Below are 24,174 nucleotides of genomic sequence, written 5' to 3' on the forward strand. Positions count from 1 at the left end.
GTTCCGATTTCTTTATAAGTCCATGGTTCCGATGAGATGTATTTCAATTATTCAACAATAACCTAAAGTGTTATTCCGGGGGAAATCTAATAGAGGGTGCACTTATACACAAACAGCTCCACTTACGCCACCATTACGAGATGTTGGTGAAATAAACACATAGCCACAAAATAGAAAATGAAAGGATACCAAAATATAAGTAATCCTTTTACCTGTTACATTTGCATGCCAAAATAACCATCTGGATTATTGTAGGGAAAATTCTAGAATGTTATAGCCATCTAGGCCTACCATCGTTACTTCTTCTGACATACGCTACCATCTGTCTTCACCTCAGCAGCAGAGGGCGCCGTTTCCCATTTTAACTGAAAACACCAGAATTGTAATGTTATTGACATGAGGACATGCAGAGTTATCCAATGGACCGACTGCCGTGTCCTGAACAGGTGGAGTTCTGTGAGCCAATCGCAGGCCTCCTTGTGGTGGAGCTAGCCTGAGGACTATAGAGTGGCGAAGTCACGCCCCTTCCGGTAGGGCTCATGGGACCTATGAGATCGAAAAATATGAATGGGTGTCAATGGAGAGAAAATAATTATTTTCTGGTCCCAGTCTTTATATGCCCTGGATTACACATATGTTGTTTATGGATTTAAATGATAATTTTTCATGCAAAGAAAACTAAAAATGTTCGTGAAGAAGTTTGATAATTTTAGGTTTTATGTGAGGCCGCTTTGTGAACTACAGCTCTTCGCTGCTCTCGACGCATATGATATACGTCACCACACCCGCCCTTGGAACTCGGCACAGAGATGGCGATCTCTCTGCCCCACTTCACCGCTTTTTCCAAGGGGAGGATAAAAGCATCGAAAGAGGTGAAAACCATTATAAGTCGGGGCACGTGCAGAGTTTCAGTTATGCCGATGGGAAGATTGTCGGTCTTCTCCACCCCAGTCGCAGGGAGCGTGACGCCACATACGAGCCGTGTAGTCTTTCTCGTTGTGTTTTCTCTACAGCCTTTATCTGAACAATTGCACAATAAACAGTCGAACTCTTTGCATGAAAAATTATCCTTTAAATCCACAAACAACATATGTGTAATCCAGGGCATATAAAGACCGGGACCAGAAAATAATTATTTTCTCTCCATTGACACCCATTCATATTTTTCGATCTCATAGGTCCCATGAGCCCTACCGGAAGGGGCGTGACTTCGCCACTCTATTCAGTCAGTTAGCGCCGTAGCCGTTACCACCGCAGCTCCCACAGATAAAGAATATACAATGTTAGAGCAAATCAATGGTAAGATCCATCTGATTGAACTAATCTGTAGGACCACCTGCTGTAATATCACACAAGACCCTGAGAGGAAAATGTCTGAACGACGGTAATATTTTACCACGAATATACCCCGGTCTCTCTCCGGTTGGGAAAGAGAAACACATTCAACTTATTTTAGTAAGCCGTTTTGTTTCTAAATAGCAAAAATTATGTAGGCCCCTATTGTCCTCAGACATTACATATTCTAGAAGTACCTTGTCTAACCCTCAATGACTGAAGGTCTAATAGAGTGGCGAAGTCACGCCCCTTCCGGTAGGGCTCATGGGACCTATGAGATTGAAAAATATGAATGGGTGTCAATGGAGAGAAAATAATTATTTTCTGGTCCCAGTCTTTATATGCCCTGGATTACACATATGTTGTTTGTGGATTTAAATGATAATTTTTCATGCAAAGAAAACTAAAAATGTTCGTGAAGAAGTTTGATAATTTTAGGTTTTATGTGAGGCCGCTTTGTGAACTACAGCTCTTCGCTGCTCTCGACGCATATGATATACGTCACCACACCCGCCCTTGGAACTCGGCACAGAGATGGCGATCTCTCTGCCCCACTTCACCGCTTTTTCCAAGGGGAGGATAAAAGCATCGAAAGAGGTGAAAACCATTATAAGTCGGGGCACGTGCAGAGTTTCAGTTATGCCGATGGGAAGATTGTCGGTCTTCTCCACGCCAGTCGCAGGGAGCGTGACGTCACATACGAGCCGTGTAGTCTTTCTCGTTGTGTTTTCTCAACAGCCTTTATCTGAACAATTGCACAATAAACGGTCGAACTCTTTGCATGAAAAATTATCCTTTAAATCCACAAACAACATATGTGTAATCCAGGGCATATAAAGACCGGGACCAGAAAATTATTATTTTCTCTCCATTGACACCCATTCATATTTTTCGATCTCATAGGTCCCATGAGCCCTACCGGAAGGGGCGTGACTTCGCCACTCTATATCAGTTTATAACTCAGAACCTGTGATGACCACATTCATGACGCTGGTATAGTATTTTAGAATATACAATGGGCAATTATTAAATAAAAATGCTTAAAGTCAAAGTCATGTGTCATCGTAATGATACTTTAATAAAGTAAAGTAAATATTGTTTTAGAGGATTTGGTCTTCTCCTCTAATAGGCCTACAGGGGTTCCAAACCTTTTCAATTCAAGACCCAAAAGAGACATTTGGGGTCTCCCTGGGACCCAAACTTAAAAATAATGCATCATGAATTACCATAAGATCTACATGTATAAACTTTTGATAAAGAACACAACAAACAAATGAAAGGACATCACAGCCATAATCCAATGTGCTGATGTGTGTGTACAGATAAGAATTTGCACAATTAACTTAAAAAAATGTGACAAAGAAGCAGCAAGTCAATACACTCAGTGTTCAGCTGGAGTGGGGAGTGCAACCAAGCATATAAAGTACACAGAACAACAGAAAGTTGTTGTCTTTTCATTTAAACATCACAATTGAGACTGACTGAAACACCGTTCACACTCAATGTTATCCCAGTTGTCAGGTCAAGGTGCACAGGAAGGGAAAGAGGGGGGGGGGGGGGGGCTCAGCACACAGCAATGGAGCTGAGCTAACACTCCTCTATTTTAATTAGGAAAATGAATTCACATATCAGTGTTTTTATGCATTTTACCCTGCAAATTGGCGACCCAATAACAAACAAATTGTAAATACAAAACATTTTTACCAAAACCAAATTTCTATTGATGTCATTACTCTGTTATTTTGTTCAATCAACAGCATCCATTCAACTAACCACTGGCTGTCCTGCCCCGCCAGCAACCTTCCTCTTGATAGCGTAGTTTTTCTTCAGTTCTCCAAGTTCCTTGACGCGCTCCTGGAAGCCAGGCTTGGCCTCTGACTTCTCTCCCTCTATCAGCAGGTCGATGTATTCAGTTGTAGAGAGTGGATCGGGCTTCAGAGCGATCTCTCTCAGGGTGTTGAGACACTGGGCTGAGCGCTCTATCAGCCTGACCACCTCCTCATGTAGGACGATGTACTCATTTTCCTTATTTTTGATGATGTCTGCGTCAGACATTTTTTTCTTCAAAGCCATCTCATACTTTTCTTTCAGCATCTTAAAGGTTCGTTTCTCCTTCACCGTCTCTGAATCCCAGTAGAAACTCTCACGTACATGCGCCTTTAGTGAGCACTTGCCTATACATTCAACGCAGGTAGCCACCAAGGTAAAGGCCTCACAATAATACATGGTATCAAATTGTACCTTGCATGATTTGTGGCAAGTGACATTACATTTGTTACAGTTAAGTGATAATTCTTTGGCTTTAACTTTAACAGGCTTTGTGATGCTGACCTCATACTCAAATGCCTCATTGGCTGGAATTGCCTCTTGTGTTTGGAGAATTTCCCTTTCTTTCTTAATCTCCTCAACTTTAGTTAAGCTCAATTTCATATTCCTCTGGAGATTCTCAATGGAGATCTCCAGCTGTGCTCTCTGTCTAAGCACCTCCTTGGTTAAGGTCAAGCTCTTGGTATTCATTGCATTTAGATTGGAAAATAATTTTTTCATGTTTTTGGTTCCCATGTCCCAACACTTTTGACCAGAAAAGCCCCCCCCGCCTTCTTTATCATCAGCAGCATCATCATCCTCATCATCATTATCATCATCATCATCATCATCATCATTTTGTTCGTTATTGAATTTGAAGCAAATTGGTAAACCACCCTTGCTTTTAGGACAGGGGATTCCAGACTCTTTGATTGCCTCGAGAACCTTAGGTTTTTTTTCACCTGCAAATGTCACCAAAATCTGGAAGTTCTCTGCCACATCTTTGCCAAATATGGAGAGCAGTGAGTCAAAGATGTATTTCTGCTTTGGTGTAAGCCGAACCTGATGCGCTTGGACCACGAGGCAGATGGCATCAATCTCGCTGACTCCATTTTGAGCTGAGAAAAGCCTTTGTAGCTGATCTATAATCATCCTGTCATTCTCTATGCCTCCTGTGTCTCCGAAACCCGGCGTGTCCACAATAGTCAGGGAGTAGTCGATCTGGAAGCCCTCTTGGTGGTTGAGCTTGTACACGGTGACTTCAGAGGTCTGGCTGTGAGTCTGAGACTTGGCCGTACCTTCGTCTACCAACTTGAATCTAAAGGTATCATCCCATGTGACCCCTAGGATGTAGTTGATCATCCTGTTGGCCAGGGTGGACTTCCCCACCCCAGTTTCTCCTAGAACCATGATGGTGCGGTTCTGTTTAAACAAGTCTTTTCCAAATATAAAGCATTTGCATCCCACCAATTTCATGGGCTGGGCTTTCAGAGGAAGAGTATAAACGTCCAGAGTACCTGGAGGTTCTATATTCTTCCTGCTTTCATTCTTAACAGCTTCTGCCAACCGCTTAGGGGGCGGCCAAATTAACTTTTCTTTTAAAGTATTTGTCATTGTAGCCCAATTTGTTAACTTCTCAGAATTCCGACTAATTCAAATGGTTGTAGGATCTTCTGAGGAGTTGAGAAGATAGCAGGAGGAACCCTGAAAGCCAACAATCAGTTTCCTGGCTTCCCTGGCTGGCTAACCAGGTTAGAAGAGATCTGGCTGCTGCTGTGTTGATTTGGACAGATTCCCTGGTGTGACCTGCAAACGAGACAAGACACATCAGGAAAACCTCCTTATGTTTATAAGCAGCTGATTCTGAACAAACTCGTCTTTGATATGGATGTGTTCTAATGCATTTCTAGTCAATGAAATGTATATTTTTGACCATTTAATTTTTTTAATTGAAGGGCCTTGCAGTCATAGAAAAAACGCCACAGTGGTGAAGGGACACTAGCTGAGAGCTTCATAACGCCTCATTAGTACTGATTGCTTAAGAGTACGTATAATGTATGCATTTTGTGAATGTTCCTAAATGTTTTAATTTGGAAAGGAAATTCCTGTTGGTTCCTCATGCCAAGATGGCTTATGATCAGCCAAATGCTGAAAAGAACCCACCTCATCTGTCTGTTATTGTACATTTCTTTATGGCATAAATGCCAAAACACTCTGTCTGTGTGAATAAGTATGTTTAAGCAGCGATACCTTATTACCTGAATGAGACGCAAAAACGACATAAACATAATAGTCTGTAACACATAACTTAATTGGAGACCTTCATATATCTTATATATGTACGATAAATACAAATCGCCATAATCCTTCACTTTTCATATTTAATATTAATATTATAAATATACCTAAAAAAATTGGTCGGTCTCTAAACGTGCACTGCACTGATATATGCTCGACTATTTGTCGGGGTTTGGTATTTTTACCTCAAAAACTGACGGAGTAGAGAGTTACAAGATAATTATTCACATATATATATATATATATATATATATATATATATATTCACAGATTCTCTGTGAATACCATATGAACAGAAACATGATTAAAATAGTGTTGATTACTTTGCAACCACAATAGTTAAACCAGAGCACATAAATAGCATCCAAATAGAGTATGTTTATAAAAGAATATGCTCTTAAAGACATTACAGTAGGCCTACAATGAAGTGAACGCACCTGGTTGTATCAGTCCGGACCAGGTCCAGGTTCAGCCTTCAACACAGATACCAGATCAGCTCCGGTTAGACCTAATGAAAAACTCAGTGTTAAATACGGCACTTGTTATAACATTATCCCAATGAAACTTTAAGATTTTATTTTATTTTTTACATAACATTAGTTTTAGGGCTCATCCATTTGGAAACGTTCCAAACTGGTCCACAATATCAGCACCACAACAACTCTATGTATAAGGTGTCAATATAACTGATCAGGGAATGTTTCTGTCCTACCTTGGCTGTCCGGGCTGCGTCTCCTATGAGAGCAGGAAGCATGTGAGCTCTGTCTCTCTACTGCGCCTCTTAAAGCTGTCATTAAATATTCTCTCAACCTAAAAAGGCTATCTATAAACCATATAATAATATCTTACTATCTAGATTCATCATCATCATCCTCATCATCAGCATCATCATCATCAATCCTTCATTTAACCAGGTAGAAATTCATTGAGATTAAAATCTCTTTTACGAGAATGACCTGGCCAAGATCGCCTTGAAAGAATTTCCCCTCCACCCTGGCCATGTTTTATAGCCTTTTTTATAGCCTTTTTCTGCTTATTTTCCTTCTCAGCACCATTTCTATAACAAATGCTTGCTTGACTAATTTAAATTCTGTGTTTGTGTGAGTGTGCGTGTGTGTGTGTGTGTGTGTGTGTGTGTGTGTGTGTGTGTGTGTGTTTGTGTGTGAGGGGTGATCGTCGATTCTTCAAAAAACAAAGTATATTATTGTAGTAATGTTTACTGTACATTATAGCTACATAATATTTACTGTATATTATGGTATGTCAATTATAATATTATAGGCTAATACAACTCACTTTCTTTTGATGTTTTACATTTAGGTAAAATATCGGTTTAAACAACTTAAAATATTCTCGTGCTAGGAAATGTATACACTCAGAGGATTTTAAGATGCTTGGATAAAATGTCTACCAAATGAAAAGTATATATATTATTGTATCATTAAAGTATGGTTTGATGAATCCTGAATGACAGCCAGAGGATGATTTCCCTCAACAACAAGACAACAGAACAAATTCTGAATTTATTTAGTTTGTATATTCAATACTTTGGTCAGTCAGACTCTAGAGTGTAAAGATGGGAACCCAAACTTTTTCTAAGGATCTAAAGATCACTCTGCCTGGCTCTTAAGAAGGGCCGGAGTAGTAAACAGTATGACACCAACAGGTCTACCCGAATATTAACACATTACATCTGATGATATATTTCTGTTACAGTATATATCTTTTGATGTACAATTTTTAGATCGGTTCAATTTACATTGCCATGGCACATTGTCAAAGTTCTATTTAAAACAAAAAGAAAGTAACCACAATGGGAAAAAAGCATTACCACCATTATCATGATTTTATTCAACCATTTTACTCGAAGTAGTGTAATACATTGTCTAACCATTTTTGTTATATTATTCAACAATTGTAGTGAAATTAGTGTAATACATAATGTTTGATACAGAGAAACATTCTGAAAAAGTAGGGAAAAGCCAAATGTGCATATTGAACAGTACATATTTAAATTAGAAAAAGAGTTGCAAATCTGCAAAACTGGAAAAGATGGCATGCATGTAAGTACATATATCCTGTATTCTACTAAATTAGGTTTATAACTAGGCCCAGACAAGATATTTCTCTGAATATTATCACTGAAAAAGGTGTCATTTTTATAACAAGACAATTTAAGAAACAAACAAAGAGCTTGCCTCTCCATGTTTCTTATTAGTGTGGGCTTGCATCTTTCTGACAGGTGATGTCATGCTCCATTCTGGTCATAGTCAATCTCAGTGAATGGGGCAAATGTTCAGTGAGTCTTGATCCATGTGGTACAGTACATTTATGTGATCGCACTCTTGCTCTGAGAGAAATTCTTGGAACTGCCTGTGTTTAAGTCCATTCACCCGGATAAAGTTAACACATGGCACCACGACTTTCACAATAGTTTCCCACATGCAGAACAGTGCTTGCTGGTGGATAAGGCAATGAATTTGCAATGGTCGTGCATGTCCTCGCTCATCCATCTCCCTGTTAATGTGGCCGATTAGCATTAGTGTACTGCGTGTCGAATGTCACAGACAGGACGAGCAGAACCGGGAACGATGAGAGGGACGAGGCTCTGGTGACATGGAGCGACGAGGTGGAGTTTGTAGTCTTGAAGACTGACTGAGGAGGGGCAAGCAGATTGTTTCGTGAGAGATATAAGGACAGTTGGTTAGAGACGGCGCGTTCTAGTGTTTTAGAAAGGAATGAAAGAAGAGTAGCAGTGTAGTTCTGGATGTCGGTGGTGTCAAGGGTCGGTTTCTTATGAAGCGGCTTGATTCTGTCTTGAAGGACACTGGAATAAGGCCTGAAGGGAGGGAGGCGTTGATAATGCTGATGAGAAACACTAATGTGGATGCTCGTAGTGGACTTCAGAAGGAAGAGACGGATTCAACACCCCATCTCCATCAATGGGTCTGCTGTGGAGAGGGTAGACCGCATTAAGTTCCTGGGGGTCCACATCACCAGAGACCTCACCTGGGGAGGAGCACACCAACCAGGTGGTGAAAAAAGCACAGCGGCGCCTATTTCACCTTAGGCGTCTGAAAAAGTTTGGCGTGGGGCCCAAGATCCTGGGGGCCTTCTTCAGAGGCACGACGGTGAGCATATTAACTGGATGCATCACTGCCTGGTACGGGAACTGCACTGCCAAAAGCCGCAAAATGCTGCACAGGGTAGTGCGGACAGCTGAGAGGATCAGCGGATGTGAGCTTCCCTCCATCCAGGAAACCTACAAGGCCCGGTGTGTCAGGAAGGCCCTCCGAATCATTGGGGACCCCAGCCACCCCAACCAGAAACTGTTTGAGCTACTGCCGTCAGGGAGGCGGTACCAAAGCCTAAGGGCCAAAACCCAGAGGATGTAAAAAATTTTTTCCGCCAAGCAGTCAGACTCCTGGAAAAACACACTACCCCCCAAACATCCACACGCACACCACAACAACAGACTGGTTTTTAACCATCTATTGTATTTGCACAGCATTTTTCTATTGCACAATAACCCTACCTGTGGCTGATATCACTACCACTTGAACACCCTACACTTCACACTTTATTACACCTCATTACCTTTTAGTATTATTGACGCTGCTACTTACTTATTTGTTTTTATTCTTATTTTTTTACTTCGTTTCTTTTCATATGGTTTCTTATCTTTATTTATTTTATCTTGTACTGTTGCTGCTATGTGAATGTTGAGGAACCAAGCCTACGATTTTTCACTCTTGTGTACTGTACAATAAGATGTAATAAAAGCGATTCTGATTCTGATTCTAATAAGGACCATTTTTGCAGCATTCATGACATCCATGCACTCAACACTCACACAATTTTTTTTGATTAATCGCGAGTTAACGATGACATTAATGCGATTAATCACAATTAAATATTTTAATCGCTTGACAGCACTAATATGTATATACATATCAGTGATATATATTATATATATATATACATCAGTGATATGTATATATATATATTAGTGCTGTCAAGCAATAATATATCTTATATTATATTATTATATTATATATTATAATATCTGATATGATATCAGATATTATACTACTCCCTCTCTCTCTATTTTCACGAATGGTTGGACTTCTGACTCTATACTGCCGCCTCGATTTCCGTTGGTATTGCTCCATTTCGTCTGGAGCACTCCTGAAAAAAAAAAGTGATTAAATGTGATTAATCACGAGTTAACTCACAAATACTATGCGATTAGTCTCCAAATTTATTTTTGTCGTTTCACAGCCCTAGTATTTATGTGTAACCAATAGAAGAAGTCGTCCATCTGGATGTTTACGTGTGTATTAACCAGTATAGTGAAGCCCACATGTGGATACATTTGACCTGTTATTGGCCAATGGTGGGACAGATGAGACCAAGAAAGAGCTTTTAAAATATGATTATTATTTTTTTAATCTAAAGGTATAAAATATGTAAGGGATAATGTGTAGAACGCCGGTCATTATCGGGAAAATAAGCCCTGACAGGGTAAATAGGACACCGACGCGCAGCGGAGGTCTCTTGCTTCACCCTGAAGGGGCTTGTTTTCGATAATGACTGGTGACGTTATATACATTATCCCGCTTATTACACGGCTACTTGCCAAAACGAAAAAATTATTTCACATGGTGTGTCTTTTTACAATTTATTTGTTACCATCGTTCGTAGTGTTGATCAGTAGAGAAATGGTCTGCCAAGACGCCATTAGAGGCAAAAAACCCTTTGTTTTCCTTGACGGCGTTCAATTATACTTAGCAACGGTGAATTATCAATTATAATTCACCACCGGAAGTTGTGAAGGGCCCATGCAAGTGAACGGAGCATTCCACGGCATTGAGATCACCTGTGTAATAAAATATTATATTGTTTATAGATAGCAAATTCCCTGTTGAACTCTTGCTGAACTGGACATTGCTGACTGCGCTATCCTGGTTCACCTCCTACCTGACGAATCGCAACTATCAGGTCACATGAAATGGCTCCTTATCCAAACCCTGCACTCTTGACACCGGTGTCCCTCAAGGCTTAGTACTGGGACCCCTAATATTCTCCCTATATACCAGATCCTTGGCCCTGTAATCACGTCACACAGTCTTTCTTATCAGTGTTATGTTGGAGACAGTAAACTATTCCTCTCATTCTCCTCCTCTGACAACACCCTTTTGCAACACGCATCTAAGAATGTCTGGCTGACATCACGACTTGGACGACTGCCTATCACTTGATAATTAACCTAGACAAGTCTGAGTTCCTCCTTGAGCCAGTGAAAGATTGTCCTCACATACACTTAATGGTCATTGCTGTATCTCCATCATCAACTGCGAGAAACCTTGGTGTCATACTCAGGCCTGCATTAACCTGCCATTGTGCCCTGGGGCTGAGAGGTTTCATAAGCCCCCTGAGAGGAGATCTTACAATGATTTTCCGACATTTCGCCGTAGACGACTGTGGCTGTGGTGTCAAGTGGCCAATGGGCCCACTTTTTTTTTCCCTCATGATAGGCCTCTGATTTTTGTAAGCCCCAAACAAAAAATCTCATTGTTTGGCCTACGCTGATCGGAGGGCCTATCATGAGCCAGTATTCAAATTAATTACAATTATTATTATTTATATTTTTTTACTGCAGCTAATGATAGGCCCCCTGATCGTTGTAGGCCCTGGGGCTTCAGCCCAGGTAAGCCCGTGCATTAAGGCGGCCTAGGTCATACTGGACAATCAGTTATGCTGCACCGTGAACGTGGCCCGATCCTGCAGATTTGCAGAACCGCCACAGGATCCAGCCCTTCCTCACGAGGGCAGCCGCTGAGCTCCTGGTCCCAGCGCTCGTCAATCTCCTGCTCTAGACTACTGCAACTCACTCCTGGCTGGACTCCCTGCCTCCGGGAACAAACCTTTGCTGCTTATCCAGAACGCTGCAGCACACCTTGTGTTCATAATCCAATGTAGTGTTGAGTACAGATAAGAATTTGAAAAATAACTTGAAAAATAAGGACAAAGAAGCAGTGAGTCAATGCACTCAGTGTTCAGCTGGAATGGGAAGTGCAGCCAAGCATATAAAGTACACAGAACAACAAACAAAATCCCAATCAGGGTAATAAACTCCTTATCTTATCGTTTAAACATCGCGATCGAGACTAAGCGAATCACCAGTCACACTCAATGTTATCTCAGTCAGAGAGCAAAAACTGTGTCAGGTCAAGTTGCACAGGAAGGGAAACAGGGGGGAACGGGGCTGAGCTGAAAAAACACTCCTCTATGTTAATTAGGAATATGAATTCACATATCAGTGTTTTTAAGCATTTTACTCTGTCAATAGGCGACCCAATAATAGAAAAAAGTTAAAAAACAAAACATTTTTACTTACTTGTTTAATTTCTATCAATTAGTCCTTACTCCGTTATTTTTCATGAAGAGCATCCTTGTAATTAAATCAAATCAAAAGCAGGCTTGGCCTCTGACTTCTCTCCCTCTATCGGCAGGTCGATATATTCAGGTATTGACAGTGGATCGGGCTTCAGAGCGATCTCCTTCAGGGTGTTGAGACACTGGCTGAGCGCTCCATCAGCCTGACCACCTCCAGATGTAGCCTATGTGAACATACTCTAGCTCCAACTGTTTGATGATGTCTTCAATTGACATTGCTGCCTTAGAGGCCATCTCATACGTTTCTTTCAGCTCCTTGAAGGTTTGTTTCTCCTTCAAAGTCTCAGAGCCCCAGTAGAAACCCTCACGGACCTGCGCCGATAGAGAGCACTTGCCTTTACATTCAATGCAGGTAGCCAACCAGGGGCGGTTTTCACAAAAGTTTTTGTCTTACAGCTAGGAGTGCCCCTAACTCGCACTAAAAGTTTAGTCAGAGTTTTATCTTCAAAGTAATGAGACCGACCTACTCATACTGAGGCCCAATCCCATTACAACCCTTCGCCCAAACCCTCACCCCTACCCCTCAAGCCTACCCCTTAAAGGAGAAATCCGGTTTAAAATGGATCTGGGATATGTTTAAGATGATAACGAGATGGGATGTTCGTTTGGGAGCACAAAAGCGCATGTAAACGCATTCTTAAATAGACTGTTTTTAGCCGATTCTACCTAAACGCTATAAACTGGGAACCATGGGGGCATCTTGTCATGGTAAAAACGAAATCGTTATTTTAAACAACTTAAAAGGCTAGAAGTAGCCTGACACTTCTTTGATAGTATAATATGGGTCTTAAAATATAAAACGAGTCATTGAGAACTTTGTAAGTGTACAGATTGTTTATTTAAAATTACATTTTATACACACAGTACCATCCGTCACCACCCGTCAACGCCATTTTGTTTTCAAGACTCGATAAGTCGATTGACGAACACAGAGCTTGTGTGTTGCTGACGGATGTCACAATCTCTGTGTTCGTCAATCTACTTATTATATGAGTCTCAGACTCACAGCCAGACCTCTGAAGTCACCGTGTACAAGCTCAACCACCGAGAGGGCTTCCAGATCGACAACTCCCTGACTATTGTGGACACGCCGGGTTTCGGAGACCCGAGCGGCATAGAGAGAGACAGGGTGATTATAAATCAGATAGAAAGGCTTTTCTCAGCTGGACATGGAGACAGCGAGATTGAAGAAATACGTCTTTGACTCAGTGCTCGACATATTTGGCAAAGATGTGGCAGAGAACATCCGTATTTTGGTGACATTTGCAGATAGCCAACGCCCTCCGGTTCTCGACGCAATCAATGAGTCTGGGGTCCAATGTCCTAAAATGAAAGATGGTTTACCGATTCACTTCAAATTAAATAACTCAGATAAAAAGATAACTGGTGCAAAAAAACAAGATGAGAACGAGGGGGGTGACATGGATCAGATATTTTGGGGCATGGGAACCAGAAGCATGGAACAATTATTTTCTGCTCTGTACGTCATTGAGACCTTAACCAAGGAGGTGCTCAGACAGAGAGTTCAGATGGAGAACTTCATTGAGAAGTTCCAGATTAAGGTGAAATTGGCCTTAACTAAACTTGGGGAGATTGAACAAGAATCTCAAGTTCTCCAAACACACGAATAGGCGATCACAGCTCGGCTGAAGGAGTTAGCTCTGCGGCCTAACCCGCTGAGCACGCCAGAGTACATCGACCTGCTCATTGAGGGAGAGAGGTCAGAGGCCAAAGAGGGATTCCTGGCACGGATTCAATCTCTGGAGACAATGAAAGGAAAAGCACTAATCATAGCCAAGGTTGCCAAACGAGAGAAACTTACCAAAACAGAGGAAGAATTATTTGTGGATAGAAAAGGCAAAAAAAAAAGGGATTTAAAGGGGCTTTAATATGCTTTACATATGAAAGCTTTTGATTTGATTGAATCAAATGAGAGTGAGAATTAACAGAGTAATGAAATTCATAGAAATTAGTTTGTTATTGGGTCCCCAATTGGCAGAATAAAATGCATAAAAACGCTGGTACGTGAATTCATATTCCTAATAAACATAGAGGAGTGTTTGTTCAGCTCAGTTGCTGCGTGCAGAGCCTCCACCCCCCCCCCCCCCCCCCCTTTCCTTACTCGTGAACCTTGACCTGACAACTGCGATAACATTGAGTGTGACACAATCTGTCTCGATCACGATGTTTAAATTAAAAGATAAGGAGTTCATTACCCGGATTTGGATTTTGTTTCTGTTGTTCTACTTTATATGCTTGGCCGCACTCCACACTCCAGCTGAAACACTGAGTGCTTTGACTCACTGCTTCTTTCTCCAAATTTTAAGAAACGCATCAGCACATTGATTTATGGCTGTGATGTACTTAAGATATTTATTGTGAGATAAATACATTCCTTATTATATTGGTTTGTTGGGTTCTTTATCATTAGTTTGTAAATGAAGATGTTATGGCAATTCATGATGCATTCTTTTTTTGTTTTGGTCCCGGGTAGACACATATTTCACCTTTGGATCTCTAAGTGAAAGGTTTTGCAACGCCTGTATTAGAGGGAAAGAACAAAGGCTCTAAAGACTATATTTCAAAAAGTATAACAGTATAACTAACAGGGTAACCAAGGAAACATTGAGGATGTCAACTCCTGACACCTATGTTTACGGTAAAGCGTTTATCATCATCACTGTGAACTCTGACCATTGGGCCCTGATAGTTTTCATATTAAAAGTTTGTGTATTATTTATATGTAACCAAGAGAAGAGGTCGTCCAGGTTTGTGTGCGTTAGCCAGTATAGTGAGGCCCACATTTTGAAGTTGTACCGGTTTTTGGCAAAGGTTTTACAGATGAGACCAAGAAAGTGCTTTTCAATTATTTATTTTTAACAAAACTCTAAAGTTCAATGTTTGAACAAAGGTAACACAGCCCAGGGCTCAGCAAACACCAGCCAGCTCTCTGGAGGCAACATTAAAAAAATCACACTGTTCATACAAAAATAAAACTGACTGTTGTTGCCTCCTGCTGGTGATTTCAATCAATTATTCATCACTATTTCAATACTCGGTTTTCATCAACAGCATCCGTGACGCGTTATAATATCATAGACCAAACTTTAAATTTGTTCATGTAGACAAAGAAGGATGCCATTAACTGTGATGTTGACTTATTACTCCGAACAACTACCGTGGAAATAAGGGATGGGTGGATAGAAAAAGAGGAACAATTTAGGCCTACATGCGTCAAGTCGGTACAAATTTGTGGTAAAAATAATACCTCAAACATGAATATAAGGAGTAGAAGTCGGAAAAACGAGAGGTGAATTGAACAGAGGCGTTAACCAACGTTACTATACTATTACACTATAACAATTATGCTGCTGTTATTATTCAAACAAACGATAAAAGTATCAGACTTCTTTATTTTAATACTCATTTCATGGCTTTAAAATATTTTTTGTGTTGAAGCAAAAAAAATATCATTTGTTATTTTTAAAATCCAAAGAAATTCAAACATTTGTTAATGTAAAAAAATATCTAATTTCTATCAATTTCACTATGTTCATTCTCACTCTCATTTGATTCAATCAAATCAAAAGCGAATATGTAAAGCACATGTTATTGAATGTCCCACTCTCTTTTGCGCTGGGAGAGGTACCAACCACTGGACGGTCCTGCCCCCACATCGAGACTACTGTGGCCCCGCTAGCAACCTTGCCCGTGGTAATGGCCTTTTCCTTCAGGCCCAGAAGTTTAATGATGCGCTCCAGGTAGCCAGGCTTGGCCTCTGACTGAATACATCAGCAGGTCGATGTATTCAGGTATTGACAGACAGTGGATCGGGCTTCAGAGCAGGGTGTTGTTGAAACACTGGGCTGAGCGCTCCATCAGCACACCTCCTCATGTAGCCTATGTGAACGGATATTCTTGATAAATCCTGGCGACCCTAACGTCGTAATACGCTATCTTGCGCATGCGCTCTTAAAACTGGCCGGGGAATAAACAACGGTTGGAAATGATTTCTTTGCAGGATGCCATATTATAGCCAAAGGCAAACCTAAAATAAATCGTATTTATTGTTAACATAACGCATGGTCGCATTGGGGTTATTGATGCTCTACCAGAAACAGTGAGTTCAGGTGGCTGTTTGTTTTATTTAAGACATCCACAGGATGAGCGGGGTTTATGTGGCATACAAGCGCTAAGAGGAAAACAGCGGGCAGTGATTGGACAGTAAACGAGTTTACCCATCTAAAGAAAGGCGGAAATGACGACAGGAAACAGGAAATAAGCACGCGTGAGAATCTAAACAAGTTTCCCAATCCACTGTTTCAATATTGGTACCACGATGAAGGGGTGCAGAGCCCTTACCGACAGTTTCTGTAACAATTGGAGCCACGTCAGAAATATGATAGTTCTTCTTCGCCAAACTAGAAGAAACAACTTGCAACCCATGACTTCTGATTCAGCCCATGTCCTCTGGCGGACCCTGACCACCGCTCCTCCCATCCCGAGTCCCGAACCTGAGGAGAAGGCTCCTCTGAGAGCCATTGACCTTGCCAAGAAGATTCGACAAGAGAAAAGGGAAGAAGAAAGAACAACCAAAGGGATAAAACCAACAGCCACCCCTCTTCAGAAGAGGGTCTCTGAGTTAAAACAGTTCACCCAACAACTACAAAATGTGCATCCCAATGTATTGGCTAAACATCTCCATAAGACTTTGTTGTTCCAGAATAGGGATGTGATTGTTCTCAATAAACCCTATGGGGTTTCGGTCAAAGGTATGTAATTTGTAACTTATGCAAATTCGAAATATAAGTTACTGTAATGTGTCTCCACGACGTTGAAGATGGGTGTCCATATTCTCAGATCACGGAGGGGGCACATGTATCACCGCGGTTCTCCCGATCCTTGCCAAAATGATGGATCTGAAGGTTGACTCTGAGCTTCAGCCCTGTCTCGGACTGGAAAAAGAAGTAACGGGAACCCTACTACTGGCCAGGAACCAGGAGGCAGTGGATAACATAGTTTACCTTCACCGGCATAATCAAATACAGAGGAAATACTGGTAAGAGGCTGCGGAGATATTATCACTAGAATTTCTACGTGCTATATGTGAGGCAGTCATGTTACTGTTGTAATGTCCCTTGTCTTTCGCAGGGCCGTCACTGTTGGTGTTCCTGTGCCATCTGAGGGAGTGATTGACATCCCGCTCATAGAGCGAGAGATTGCGGGCACACAGCATCATTTCAAGGTGACTCATTCAGTGACCACTATGGCATTTCTCTGATAAAATTACTTTCCATGTTCCTCTCAGGTGTTCCTATCAAGCATTTTTGGGGAGCACAGTCAAGATTTTCATTGGTTCCCTCTGAAACCAGCAGTTAATGATTATGAAAACGGATTTACTGATTACGTGCCCATCTTTGCGACAGCTGGGATAGTTGCCTCGGGCAACGTTCAAACCGCTAAGGGTGAACATGAAGTGGTGATAGAAAGTTCAGATTCCTACCACCAGTCATCGATCTGTAGTTGATGTACTAAATCATATTTGTGATTTCGCCCACCTTTTGTTTTTGTCAGATGGGGCTGAGTCCTATGTTTCGGCTCAATGAAACGGGAGAAGGTGTCAGCAGAATCCGTGCTCATCGACAAGCCGAGAGTGCTGTGACCAAATACCGTGTTCTGGACAGCAGGGCGGGCTGCAGTCTTGTTGAGCTGGAGCCACTGACCGGTACGAGGAGCTGTTTGTTATTGTATCGTCACGGTCTATTATCCTGTTTTGAAGTGTGGGACTGCATTACCAGTCGTTGCTCATTTCTAAAATACTATGCTCTCCCATTTCCCTGCTGTTGTGTTTCGTTTTCTAGGACTGAAGCACCAGATTAGAGTGCATTTGGCCTGCGCTCTGGGTTGTCCTATTCTTGGCGATCATAAATATTCCAGCTGGACTAAACTGGCACCTCAGGTAAATCCAATGTCATGGCGAAATTCCAAATAAATCATTATCCAGGGGTTAATCTGTAGCAAATCTACCAACTTTCCATCCATGTAAACTTACTCAAGCTATATATATTTGTCTTGACTATGCTAAGGAACAGATACATATTGGGAGTACATAGTCAGTTCCCTGACAAACTCATTAAGGGTATCTTTCTATGCTTTTGTAATATGAACTTTCATTTTGACTGTTTAGTCATCTTACCAGAAACACATGAGTAGTCTTTGGTGCAGTAACTGAAAAAAACATGAATTTTTATTCTTAGAAGTTGCCGGAAAATGTGCTCGGAAAACTGGGGTTGGAAAAGAGCAAAACCCGTAATCTAACCCTTCACCTACACGCCCGCCAAATGGTTCTTCCTGGAACCACAAGTCAACCAGAGATCAGAGTCTCCTGCCCCATGCCAAAGTACTTCACCAAGGCGCTTCAAAGACTGAACTTAATTTTTCCTGATGAGAAAGAGCCTAACTAAAGAACTGGATGCTGCTCACCTAATGGGAGAATTGGGGTTTTGTTTTTAATGAGTAAATAAAAGTAATGTACGTTTTGTATAAAAAAATAAAGTGTCGGCGGTCTGTCAGTTTTAGACTTTGGTTTGCTATAATTAAAGAGCCATGATTAAAATAACTTTCAGATGGTAGACAACATTTTGAATGACAAATTCAATGACAAGTGTAATTCTTCACCTCACCACGGAGGTCTGTTATACCTCAATGTATACAAAAGTAAGGGCTGCTACTTGCCAAAAGACCTTTTCATGTTTACTGTGAAAGTTTACTGTATGTAACAAACTACTTACTAATGAATAGCAATTAGTGTTACAAAAACATATCAAGTTTATTTTCTTAAAATTGACCTGAGAGCAAAAACGTCTTACAGTTCCTGAAAAACTAAGCACTTTTATCTTGTGACCATTTTAGCCTTTTTTTGATTTTACACCGCTTAAAGATTTAGAAGCATTAGAAGAATGGCACTAATAATTGAAAGTTCAATTAATACATACAGCGAAACAAAAATGCAATACATAATCCTAAGTGGGAAGACCAGTCAGTTTTTATCTATAATGACCACTGGCACCAGAACAGGAGTATGACAAGGTTACAAGGTCAGAAAGGAAGGAAAAGGCCAATTATCTCCATAAAGATAAATAATAATGTACTCTGCACCACTCATTATAGTCCTCATCCGACCGCAGTCAAGCTGTTGCTATCTGCACTTTTCCACCTCAAAAGTTCCAGAGTTTGGTAGGGTGTGTGCCGTGTGTGGGTTGTGGTAGGTCTGAGTGATGTTCCACTGAGAGGTCAGCACCCCCCACCTTCTGTGTCGCGTATATTACACATCTCCCTCGAGCCGGCGTCTTGACTTGAGAGATCCACAGACGTGCTAAATTAGCACAACAGTCAGTGCTTTCAGGCAGTAGGTTCGTTTCAGTTCCCTTGCGCCGGACAGACAATCTCCTGGATTTCTCTGACCACGATGATGCGTGCCAGCATCTGCTCCACCTGCTGACCGCTGAGGGGCTGGGTGGAGTACCATATGGGACTGTTGGGCGCCACCACCGGCTCCGGGGTCAGGTAATAGGCGTCGTTGCGACCTTTGGCACTCTGAGGGCTGGGACAGACGACGGAAGAACGTTGGTTTTCAAGGGAACAACGGGAGGTGTTTGAGGAGCAGATGATCCAGGTGCGGGAAAAACGTGAAAGAACTTAACAAAAGCGACGCCACTCACCATTTGAAGAGATAGAAGTCATACAACTTAATAGGGCAGCGAAGAGGGTTCTCTGGATCCTCCGCTTGCTCGTTATACATGTCGTCCGCCACTGGAAAAACACGGGTCAGGGCATTGAGGTGAGCATCGTTCCAGAGCAAGTGTCACGCGATGGGTAAACAGGGCAGAACATAAACATGAACACATAACATCCAACCTTTCTGGCCCAGGTGGTGTGGCCCTTGACCCTTCAGGAAGCGGATACTCGTGGACTTGTCCTTGGGATTGGAGGGGTTCTTCTTGGTGTGTCTCAGCACCTTGGAGAAGGAAACCCTCATGTGCTGCTCAGCAGTCGTCAGATGGAAGTACCTGATGCGCAGAACGCCAATAAATCATTCACCCGTGCCGTGTTCAGATAATATCAAATAATCGATGGGTGACATTGCAAAGTGCCACGTGTGGACGTCCGCTGGGGACCTACTTGGTGTTGAAGAACATCAAGGTGGTGAGTAGGGTGGCCGGTGAATGGGCGCCCAGCTGCTTACAATCCCACAGCATCTCCTCTGTCACATGACTGGGGATCAGGTAACCTGGAGAAAGGGGAGCGCACGTTGCTCAAACACAGATACATGAATACACGTCTAACAGAGATCTTTTTGAGTACAGACGGGCGGATATGATAATCGCAGATTCGTGAATTTGCTTCCCACCTAAAGGATGGACACTGGGTCTCCATCCGTCCAGGATCTTGTGTAAACTCTGGGAGAAACGCACGTAGTACGGATCCGAGAACACGTCGTCCACGCGCCCGTTCTCCGAGAGATACTTGATGGGGAATAAAAACACACAGAGTTCCGTCTTTTGGTTTGCTCCGCCAAATAGCTTAACGTGAGCCGACTGGGGTGGTCTGCTTGGGCAAAAACAAACCTTTTGGATACACAGAAAGACGTAATACAGGACGTCTGGAGCCAGCTGCTCCGCCTCAGTCCCGCGGGCCTCCTGGGTCATCAGGGCTAGAGCCAGGTTCAGCTCCGCCACGGCGCTGGACACCAGGTCCTCCTGGAAGTGGAGCGGCTGGCGACCTGGTGATAGGAGGGGGGGGAGGGAATGGGGGTTAACGAGAGGGGCCTTGATGGATACTTCAAGGACCTCAACTTAAGCAGCTGTTTCTTGCGATGGATTAGGTTTTTGGAGACTTGGCCATTGTACTCTCAATGGCGATGTTAGAACACTGATGGGACTCACGGCCAATAGGGGCGAGCTTGGTCCGCTCTTCTTTGGCGAGCTCTGCGTTTTTACGCTGGGCCCAGAAGCGCCAGACATCCAGGCCTTCCTCCGGCTTGAGACAGACGGGAACTAGCAGCTCTATATGGGACTGGCCGTTAGACTGCGTCTCTCCCTGCTGGGGACGGAGGAGGACAACGAATGAGCAGGAGAAAACTAATGGGAGAATCAAAACATTCAGGTAGATATTTTTTTTGTTGCCATTCGTTAACATTGCAATTATAAATCAGAATACAGGCTTTTGAGAAATATTTACAATTTAAAAGTGTGCTGGCATTTAAGCTAGCTACTTGCTTGCTTAAAAACAAAACTAAGGCTAAAACTGTGGCCATGGGAGGAAGGTTGGCTAATAACCCAGTGGGGTAGTAGCGGGACCCCCTGTCTGACCTGCAGATGGAGCTGTTGTCCGTCTTGGCCCTCCTGCTGGCTCTGCTGCTGCTGCTGTGGATCCCAGATGTGCAGCGACTGCGTGGTGGTGCCGTACGCCCCGCCCACCGTCTGCACCGCCACGGGGATGTGAATGTTGCCGTTCATGAACTGCGCCGGCAGCAGCGTCTGCAGCACCTCCTCCTGGGTGCGGGCGGAGAGCTGCTGCATGCTCGCCTTCAGCGGGGCGCCCTTCTGGTCCTTCTGGGCACCGGCGGCCTGCAGCGCGTTGCTGAACGCCTCCTGCGCGATGGCGATGTGGGTGACGCCCTGCTGCTGCGGCGTCGAGTACACCGGGATGGTCCACGTCTCGCCCGCCGGGCCCGTGATGGTGCCCGCCGTGCTGTAGAGCTGCCCGCTGTCCACCGTCAGCAGGTCGGGCCGGATGGACACGTAGCTCTGCTGCTGCTGCCCCTGCTGGGGGATGGTCAGCAGCGTGGCCACCTGCTGGCCGGCGTACGACACGGCCAGGGGCACGTCCACCTTGCGCTTCTTGGCCGGCTGCAGGACGGTGGGGAGGGTGGCCGCCCGCCGCGTCACCACCTCCCTGGAGGAGCCCTGCTGCTGCTGCTGCTGCACGGCGGAGTGAGGGTCTATGGCCTGGATCTGGATCTGCTGGCCGTTGGGCAGTTGGATGTGCTGTCCGTCCTGGAGTTGGATGTGGTGCCCGTCCTGCAGCTGAAAGTGCTGCCCGTCCTGCAGCTGGATGTGCTGGCCGTCCTGCAGCTGAAAGTGTTGCCCGTCCAGTTGGATGTGCTGGCCGTCGTGCAGTTGGATATGTTGTCCGTCTTGGATCTGGATGTGTTGCCCGTCGGGCAGCTGGATATGATGTCCGTCCTGGAGTTGGATCTGATGTCCGTCGTGTAGCTGAATGTGTTGCCCGTCCGGTAGTTGAATGTGTTGTCCGTCCTGTAGCTGAATATGCTGTCCGTCTTGTAGTTGGATATGCTGTCCTCCAGCCAAAGCCGCCACCAACTGGGCCTGAATCTGTAGGATGCAGACGCAACAACGTTGAGACGGCTTCCAGTGAAGGACGTGGGTTTGTTCACTATAGGAAGGGACTGACTGACTGACTACCACTACTTCAAGGTACCTGCTGATGCTGCTCCTCTGTTAGCTCTCCCTGCTGGACAAGCTGGCCGGTTGAAATACCCTGCAGGTCTTTCTGTGTGGGAGAAGCCATCTGAATCACTTGGCCTGTGGGTTGTCCCTGGATATGTACCTGAAGAGGGAGGGTAAAGACTCATCAGGTCCATTATGAAGAGCTGCCTTCCATGTAGTCTTTATTACGCAATTGTAGTAACTGTTGATTGCGAGCATTAACAAATTAACAAATTAGGAACCTAGCATTAAAGAACCACAACATAGATGTTTATTCGAAATATATATTAAAAAACAGATGTTTTGTCTGTATGGGTTAGTGTTGGAGTCTTCTTATGACCATGTATTAGCATTACAAATAAATCTAGAAATGTGTATAAGCTGTGTAAGGACAGTATGCTTATTCACCTGCACTTGAATTTGTTGCTCAGATTCTTGATGCAGTTGAGGTGATATCTCTGCTGCAGACACTTGTACCTATAAACAATACAGAAAAATAAGTGTCCTAATAATGGACCAAGCCGATAGAACATCATTAATCTGAATATTAGCCTACAAAGGGTCTTACCGGGCAAGCCAGCTCCAGCAGAGACCCAGCCACCTCTGTGCTATCTGTGTAGGCACAGTTGGCGCCTTGCTGGTACACCATGGTAGTAGTTGTGGCTGTATGTCCCTGTTGACTGAACTCTTGTAGTGTCTCTGGACCCTTGGCAAGCGACTCTAAAAACTCCTTCATCTGGTGCTGGGGGACGCTGCGGGCCTTTTGTCGCACATATTCATCAAATGACACAACACCACCCTCTTGCCCATTCATTGTCACGTCAGACCTATAGAGATATGAAATGAGCGTTGTGTATTTAATGCAATGAATCAATTATATCCTGTATCGACACATTGTTTTGCTTTGTTGTGGGTGGTTGGTAAATACGTCTACAGTTAGCCGGAACGATAGAGCGAACCACTTGGAGATAAATAAAACAGCAGTAATGCCACAATCGATCACATTTATTTGTTAAGGTCCTTCACACATCGGGGCGGTGTGGCTGACAGAGTGCCATGTTGAAATTAGCTAATTAATTTCATAATAATCCACTCGATGTCAACATTTGGTTAATATACGTCAAAACGTGGCTTGGTTGAGGTGACGTGCAAAAATAAATGTACAGCCATCGGAAATGTATACGAAATTAGAATAATTCAGATGATCGGAATGATTATAACAATAGTAATAGCAAGCTAGCCTAGCATTGCTAGCAAGGTATACATTGAGATAGCATATCCGCTAGCACGACTGAACTGCATTAAGCAATTCGAAAGAGCTGCAATATAGCTAATTTAAATTAAGAAGGTTGTTTTAAAATTGTAAAAACAAAAACAACGCGATCGTGATTAGATGTCGATCGCCTGAGCGGGCGCTGTGCTAGCATTAGCCCAACCAGGCGGACAGTCTCATGCTACCTTAAATAAAATGAAATCCTCTCCTTTCCGCTATGGCACGGCGTTTAAAACTAAAAGGCGATAAACACGTCTAGATACGATCCACATGCCGTTCTGTGTTGCTTCGCTAACGATCATCAACACAATGCCCCCCATGAAAATACACAAACAGCGGACTACGGTGTGGAAAAGCAAGAAGATCTGACGTGTGCTTCTCTTCACTCCTACTAGTCGTGCTACCATTACAGAAAAAAAAGTTTTACCAGATTCTGCACGGAACGGGTATAGTTATATCCAGTGAAAGATGCTATATCGGTGATCGAATAAC

General features: G+C 43.1%; 3 protein-coding genes across 5 annotated transcripts; 1 reads left to right on the top strand and 2 right to left on the bottom strand.

Moving 5' to 3' along the window:
* Positions 1-2,452: 2,452 nt before the first annotated feature.
* LOC132471243 (uncharacterized) lies at positions 2,453-6,296 on the bottom strand. 2 transcript variants are annotated; one of them, XM_060070375.1, is made up of 3 exons: positions 6,152-6,296; positions 5,877-5,947; positions 2,453-4,947 (listed from the first exon to the last, which is right to left on the bottom strand). In XM_060070375.1, the coding sequence occupies exon 3, from the start codon at positions 4,753-4,755 to the stop codon at positions 3,100-3,102; it is 1,656 nt and encodes a 551-aa protein (XP_059926358.1). In that variant the 5' UTR covers positions 4,756-4,947; positions 5,877-5,947; positions 6,152-6,296; the 3' UTR covers positions 2,453-3,099. The 2 variants fall into 2 exon arrangements, with proteins under 2 accessions (XP_059926358.1, XP_059926359.1); XM_060070376.1 differs by lacking the exon at positions 6,152-6,296 and having other exon boundaries at positions 5,877-5,982.
* Positions 6,297-16,088: 9,792 nt separating this feature from the next.
* Positions 16,089-18,517, top strand: LOC132471170 (pseudouridylate synthase RPUSD4, mitochondrial-like). The gene is made up of 6 exons (XM_060070279.1): positions 16,089-16,670; positions 16,759-16,957; positions 17,050-17,143; positions 17,473-17,623; positions 17,760-17,857; positions 18,156-18,517. The coding sequence occupies exons 1-6, from the start codon at positions 16,238-16,240 to the stop codon at positions 18,360-18,362; spliced, it is 1,182 nt and encodes a 393-aa protein (XP_059926262.1). The 5' UTR covers positions 16,089-16,237; the 3' UTR covers positions 18,363-18,517.
* A 191-nt stretch (positions 18,518-18,708) lies between these two features.
* LOC132471154 (transcriptional regulator QRICH1-like) lies at positions 18,709-23,835 on the bottom strand. Of its 2 annotated transcripts, none has more exons than XM_060070244.1 (12): positions 23,413-23,835; positions 22,978-23,236; positions 22,818-22,886; positions 22,402-22,530; positions 21,270-22,295; positions 20,844-20,997; positions 20,526-20,680; positions 20,309-20,423; positions 20,080-20,188; positions 19,816-19,967; positions 19,620-19,710; positions 18,709-19,501 (listed from the first exon to the last, which is right to left on the bottom strand). In XM_060070244.1, coding segments are annotated over exons 1-12 (2,445 nt in total). In that variant the 5' UTR covers positions 23,415-23,835; the 3' UTR covers positions 18,709-19,317. The 2 variants fall into 2 exon arrangements, with proteins under 2 accessions (XP_059926227.1, XP_059926226.1); XM_060070243.1 differs by having other exon boundaries at positions 20,844-21,000; positions 23,413-23,668.
* Between the last annotated feature and the right edge of the window lie 339 nt (positions 23,836-24,174).

This window comes from Gadus macrocephalus, chromosome 13, assembly GCF_031168955.1.
Source record: "Gadus macrocephalus chromosome 13, ASM3116895v1".
In the NCBI taxonomy this organism is placed as follows: domain Eukaryota; kingdom Metazoa; phylum Chordata; class Actinopteri; order Gadiformes; family Gadidae; genus Gadus; species Gadus macrocephalus.

What these genes read in the sequence shown, in the direction of transcription:
- LOC132471154 (XM_060070243.1), bottom strand. An exon ending in CAAGCTCGCCCCTATTGGCC is followed by an intron (nt 20,681 to 20,843) that starts GTGAGTCCCATC and finishes TCCTATCACCAG; the next exon opens with GTCGCCAGCCGCTCCACTTC. An exon ending in TTGATGTTCTTCAACACCAA is followed by an intron (nt 19,968 to 20,079) that starts GTAGGTCCCCAG and finishes TCTGCGCATCAG; the next exon opens with GTACTTCCATCTGACGACTG.
- LOC132471170 (XM_060070279.1), top strand. Translation starts at nt 16,238, where the DNA reads ATGAAGGGGTGCAGAGCCCTTACCGACAGTTTCTGTAACAATTGGAGC. An exon ending in CAAATACAGAGGAAATACTG is followed by an intron (nt 16,958 to 17,049) that starts GTAAGAGGCTGC and finishes TGTCTTTCGCAG; the next exon opens with GGCCGTCACTGTTGGTGTTC. An exon ending in TGAGCTGGAGCCACTGACCG is followed by an intron (nt 17,624 to 17,759) that starts GTACGAGGAGCT and finishes TTCGTTTTCTAG; the next exon opens with GACTGAAGCACCAGATTAGA.
- LOC132471243 (XM_060070375.1), bottom strand. Translation starts at nt 4,755, where the DNA reads ATGACAAATACTTTAAAAGAAAAGTTAATTTGGCCGCCCCCTAAGCGG.